Here is a 6190-nt window from a genome sequence, read left to right as displayed (position 1 = left end):
TCTTTAATACACATGAAAGAACAGGTATCGGTGACATATATACGCTTCACAAAGTCATGACAAACACATTTTAAACTAGTACACGAAAATGGAAAGAAAAAGACAAAAGATACTATTTATGTACACAATGCCGCATGTTAGATCCTGAAAAAAGAGATCTCAGTGCATAATAAAATTCAGATATATACAATAGTACTGAAAACTAAATAAATCTGTAATTGGTCAAACTAAAAAAATTTGACTGACCCAACATCTGCAAAACATTTTTAAAATTATGTAAGTTTTGTTTGTTTAAAATAATGCACATAAGTAAACCATGATGCAATTTTGAATAAAATGAGAACAAAATGTATATATGTACATGTATATGCATTTTACAAATAACTTTTGATAGGTTTTATAAAGAATGTCTAGGTTACCTGTACTTTGTGAAAAAATGAATTTTTTTTAAGTAACACAAAGTACAAGTACCTGTAACACATTAAGAAATGACTTTTATGGGATTTTTAAGAATGTTAAAATTACCAGTAAAACATTAGGAATTGGCATTTTGAGATTTTTTTGGGTATGTCTAAATTACTAGTAACACATTAAGAAACGACATTTTGAGTATGTCTAAATTACCATTAACACATTAAGAAATGACATTTTGAGATTTTTTGAGTATGTCTAAATTACCAGTAACACATTAAGAAATGTCATTTTGAGTATGTCAAAATTACTTGTAACTCATTAAGAAATAAGATTTTGAGATTTTTTTGAGGTTTTTTTTAGTATGTCTTTATTACCAGTAACATATGTTGAGAAATGACTTCAGTCCTGAAGGTTTTGTCCAAAAAAAATTTACCTGACCTTAACTTTACACAGAATATGGTATGGGAAACAGGTGTACTTGTACTCGGCGAGGGATATAAATCCAACGATTTTGTTTGTTACTACAAGACCTAGCAGCACTGTTGCTACTACTACAACTACCACAACCACTACTACTATCACAACTAATGCTTCCACTTCAACCAGAATTACTTCATATCCATTGTTACTACTTTGAAAACAATGGCTCCATTGGTACTACTTTTAAAACGCAATCGTAATTAGGAAATGTTTTTTTTTAGTTTCACTTGTTCAAATACATTGTATGTTTTTTGTATTTGCATGTATTATCTGTACAAATATCTCTGCCTCAAGTGCATATGTATGCATGTATACATTAGAACAGAACAGAACATAATTAAGATTTATTTATCATACAAGATAGTAAAATACATTCATCAATATTAGGTTTAAGTATGTTGTTCTTATATACACTGTATATGCAATCACTTTTTTTTCTATTTCAAACATAGCTGTGATTACATATGTATTAACAAAATTTGTCTCTTTATTACATGTATATGACTCACTGAAGGTATGTTCATCCTATCAAAATTAAACACTGTAATAATTTAATATGTTTCACTTAATAATAATTCCCTGAAGGCTTATTTTAATGTGTACAGTTGAATGCTATGAGGAGAGCAGTGGGTAACCACAAATTTAGTTCTGCTACCATCAAAACTTATGCAATACGGATTATCTTTACACTTGATTTCTTTTAATAATTTTCCTTGCCTATCAATTTGAAAAATCCCTCCATTAAGAAATGGAACAAAAACATTTCCGTTAACGTCAATGTCTGGATGCCACGGAAATATTAAACCCTTACGTCTGAACCCGAAAACTACCGTACCATCTAATTTCATAGTCAACAATTTATGAAGACCATGACATGATAAATGAAGTAAACTGTTGTTTGCATCAAAACAAATAGCATGCGAATTCTTTGCAGCTGCACTAGTTTCGGTTGTCAGGGGAACCGTGTTCGACATTGTACCATCTAAATTTAAAATGTCAATAAAACCAGACCGTGAAAGAGCAATGATTTTAGATTGATTTTTGTCGAAGGACACGTCCCAGATATCTCTTTCAGTTTTAAATGTTCTGTTGAGTTGAAACATTTCATTTTTAATTTCCATGATATCAATAGTATTATTGTTAGGGTAACAAACAGCAAACTTCAACCCATCGACTCTTTTAACTGACCATGGTTCTGAAGACGTAGATCTCGAAGTTTTGTATTCCAGTGTTTCATTTTTTACATCATACAGCCTAAGTTGATTCATCTCTTGCAGGCCGACAATTACATGATTCCCAATCCAAGCACATGTTCGGGCATACCCACTTGAAATTGTTATGTTAATTTCGTTTTTCAATTCAATCTTTCCAGTTAACTTCAGTTTCGGCATTCCATGTATTTGGGGTATTTCAGTTTCGTTTTTTACCTCTACAAGTCGAATACATGACTCGATTGATTTCGTCAACTTTTCTTCTGAAATATCAGTTTCTAACACTAAACTGCTCTTGCTCGCTCCACCTCTAAGATCTTGGAAAACATCTTCATACTCTTTCAGTTCCTTCTCTAATTTTCTCCTCAACAGAAACGAATGCAGTTTTTCACCGCATCTTTCAGTAAATTCTAGATACTGATTGGACTGGTTTACATCAGATGTCAATTTCTTGATCTTCTCGGTCTGGGTAATACTTCTCTTAATAATGCTAGAGCTTTTCTCGTCATAATTTCTCAACATTACTTTTTCAAATTTGGCAAAGCTGTCATCTATTGACTTCTTAAGATCTCTTAGCTTTTCTTCCAAATCATTTTTTGAAGCTCTTATCACATTTTGGTGGTTTGCTTCATGTTCAGTTAGCTTTTCGGAACACTGCAAAATATCTTTAAATCTCGACGCCACATCCTCATCAGAATGTTCAAACTTGGTTACTTCGTCTGCGATAGAGATCATATTATCACACTTCCGGTGTCTAACAATCGTGCATTCATTGCAGCAAACTTGCTCATGGTCTTTGCAGATGTATCGAACTTCTTCCGTCTTGTGCTCAGAGCACATGGTTAAGGATTTTAAGAAATTGAATTTTGAAACATCCATTCCTTTGTCATCAAGTTTATACAGTTTATGCCTGGAAAGGCTTGTAATTTTCTTGTGTATTTTCACACAGCTTTCGCATACTTTCTCGGAGCACTCGTAACAGAAACTTACTGCTGGGACATTTTGTTCTTCTCGGAGACATGGCTCACAGGTAAATCCTTCAGCTGACATATTTATTTTCACACTTGATCAAAACCGAAAGTAGATTCGAATTTGTTCTTAAAAGCCCTCCATCCTCATTTCTCTCCGACAGAAAACACCAACTATATGTAGTACTGTCAGATGGAAAGTTAACTATTTAAATGTTTTGTGTAGAGCTATTCCATATCACGTATAAATAAATGAAAACATAGTAGATCTACGAATTGTTGTACAGATATTTTCCACGATTACGACTATCTCTTACATCCTTGTCGACATAAGCATCTGTTCCGTTTTGCTTTTGTAAGAATCGTGCAAAGATCAAGGATCTTTTAGCTATATATCATCTAGCAGAAGACAATGCAATATCCAAGAAAGGAAACACAAAGGACATCTTTACAGTTAAATTGATCTATTTCCTTCACGATCAACAATATTTGCTTCTTCTTTTACACGTAAATTTTTTACACATGTACTCGTAACTGCTTGCTAAAATGTTAGACCTTCACTAAAACACGACGACTGTCATTTTAATTGCTCTGTTCACAGATAATGTGAAATAAAGAATGTTCCCGCCCCCTTTGGATCATCAATTTAATCTCTTTGTTCGAGTATATTATCTTAAATAAACATTAAATTTTGTTATCTTTTGTTACAACTCAATATAAACATGTACATTCCAGATATATTTACTTATTTAGATGCGATTGTACATTTTATTTAACATCATTCTTGGCCATTTTGACTATGGGGCCAACAAAAAAGGCAAACAATTCCAGCTGTTTAAGGCACGTACCAACAGATCATCAGAGTTAATTTTAGATGACAGAAATTAACTAGACAGAAAACTGTTTTAAAATTTGAAAACAATGTGAACATTTTAAGCTTAATGGTTGAAGATACAATTAAACTGTGACCTCCAGAATGTTGATAACCCATAATTAGTGTGGCCGATACACAATTGACTTATCACTATAGACCAACTTTAAGCACTATATATATGCCAAGGTTAAATCCCAATAAGGTACCTTTAATTCACACACACACGCACGCGCGCGCAAACCCACACACACGTATTACAGCAACGATCAACATTTTTTATTTAAAAAAAGCAAACAAATAAACGGTTAAACAAATCTTTTTTAAAAAAATAAAGAAAAACTATTAAGTTTTTCCTTTTTTATTTAAATAGGTCTGTCTAGTGACACTTGTTTCTTGTCCAAGTATGAATCATTTCCATAAATAAATTACAAAGTTAAGAAAATATAATTAAGCAACATTCAATTACTTACCTTGACGGTCAGATAATTTAAAGGTCAAAGTCGAAGTCTGTTTGGTCACATAAGAATTGTTTTGTCCACATATGAAGTAATTCCGTACATAAATAACAAGTTTTAGTCAACTTTCAGATCCCCTTTCAAAATTCCATTTTATTTAGTTCCGCCCAATGTTTTCTCGTTTAGGGCACATGCATTTTTTTACTTGGGGACATAATTGTTCTTTCTTTTCGGCATCTTTCTTGTTGGGTGTTTCCAGTATTTCTAACTTGAATACTGTTGAATCACCCTTAGGATATGTGGCCTGCTTTTTAAATTTGTCTTTTGACGTCATATCTGTGATATGCAGGCTTCATAACCTCAGAAACCCTTTCAAAATTCCATTTTACTTAGTTCCGCCCATTGTTTTCTCGTTTAGGGCACATGCATTTTTTTTACTTGGGGACCATATGCCGCTTTTCATAGAATGGCACTAACGTGTCACATTGAAGGTTCCATGATAACCGCCATATGAACACATCTGCGGATGTTTCAAAATTCCAAATATTAACAGTTCATGTTAAATGTTAAATTCTGCTTAAGCCGGTGCTATAGGGGGCGTGGACGGTAGTTTGCACTTGACAGTACCGTCCATGAACAGGCTCAATCAAACTGAGCCTGCAACATTTTCAATTTTGCCGTGTTGGGCTTTCTTTAGGGATTCTTATTTCTCTCTATTTTACCCAAATTCAGTAATTTGATGTCAACGGTCCAGGTCATTTAAATGCCAAGGTCAGTTCAACCTTTTAGAAGGTCTTGTCAAAAAGGTTGTTTGTCAGAATATGAAGATAATCCACTGATTACCTACCAAGTTACAGCCAGTTATATAGCAATAATCAATGAAAATTCAATAATTTGATAGTCTAGGTCGTACTTGAGTCAAGGTCAATATGAGTTTGATATACATGAAAGTCCTGACCTAAAAGATGATGTGTCTAAATATCAAGTTAATCCATTTATAAATGACAAAATTGTAGCCAGTAACAAAAAAGAGAATTTCATTAATTTGACCTTGACGGTCAATGTCAATTAAAGGTCAAGGTCACATCTAAATTATTCAATATATTTGTTTGGAAGCAAATCTTGTTTTGTTTAAGTATTAATGAAATCGGTAAATAAACAACATAATTATGGTTATTTAACCAAAATTAATTTTGACCTTTGATGGTCAAGTAAACCTCAAGGTCAGTTCAACCATTTAGAAGGTCTTGTCCAAACTGTTGTTTTATCCAAGTACGAAGATAATCCATATATTAAACTAGAAATGTGTCCATAGGACACGGATGACACGGATGCCCCCACACGCCACTGTTCTGTCAATCTCATGACTCTAGGTCAAACATTTTTTAGACTACATGTGCCACAAGTTGAAAACTAAAAATCAACAAAGGGCCATAATTCTGTTAAATTTGGTTGCAGCAAAAATTCCTTCCTTTACTACCATCTACACATTAAGGTTGTTAATCCCTGGAAGTTTAAGTAAAATCTGCAATCTGGTTTAAGAGGAGTTGCGTTCACAAAATTTCCACATAGTATATAGTGAAAAAATCAACAAAGGGCCATAATTCTGTTAAATTTGGTCACAGCAAAAATCCCTTCCTTAACTACCACCTACACATTAAGGTTGTTAATCCCTGTAAGTTTAAGCAAAATCAGCCATCCGGTTTAAGAGGAGTTGCGTTCACAAAATTTCTACATAGTATATAGTGAAAAAATCAACAAAGGGCCATAATTCTGTTAAATTTGGTC

The 6190-nt window shown here is 33.1% G+C and overlaps 1 protein-coding gene across 1 annotated transcript; it reads right to left on the bottom strand.

The window, feature by feature from the left end:
- Positions 1–453: 453 nt before the first annotated feature.
- Positions 454–3347, bottom strand: LOC132714021 (uncharacterized). Its single transcript, XM_060696753.1, has one exon. The coding sequence runs from the start codon at positions 3153–3155 to the stop codon at positions 1482–1484; it is 1674 nt and encodes a 557-aa protein (XP_060552736.1). The 5' UTR covers positions 3156–3347; the 3' UTR covers positions 454–1481.
- Positions 3348–6190: the final 2843 nt, after the last annotated feature.

The sequence above is a fragment of the Ruditapes philippinarum genome, unplaced genomic scaffold (genome assembly GCF_026571515.1).
Source record: "Ruditapes philippinarum isolate M1 unplaced genomic scaffold, ASM2657151v2 ctg12998_1_1_1_1, whole genome shotgun sequence".
Lineage (NCBI taxonomy): Eukaryota > Metazoa > Mollusca > Bivalvia > Venerida > Veneridae > Ruditapes > Ruditapes philippinarum.
Note: the sequence above shows the minus strand (reverse complement) of the source record. Positions and strands in the feature narration are given on the sequence as shown.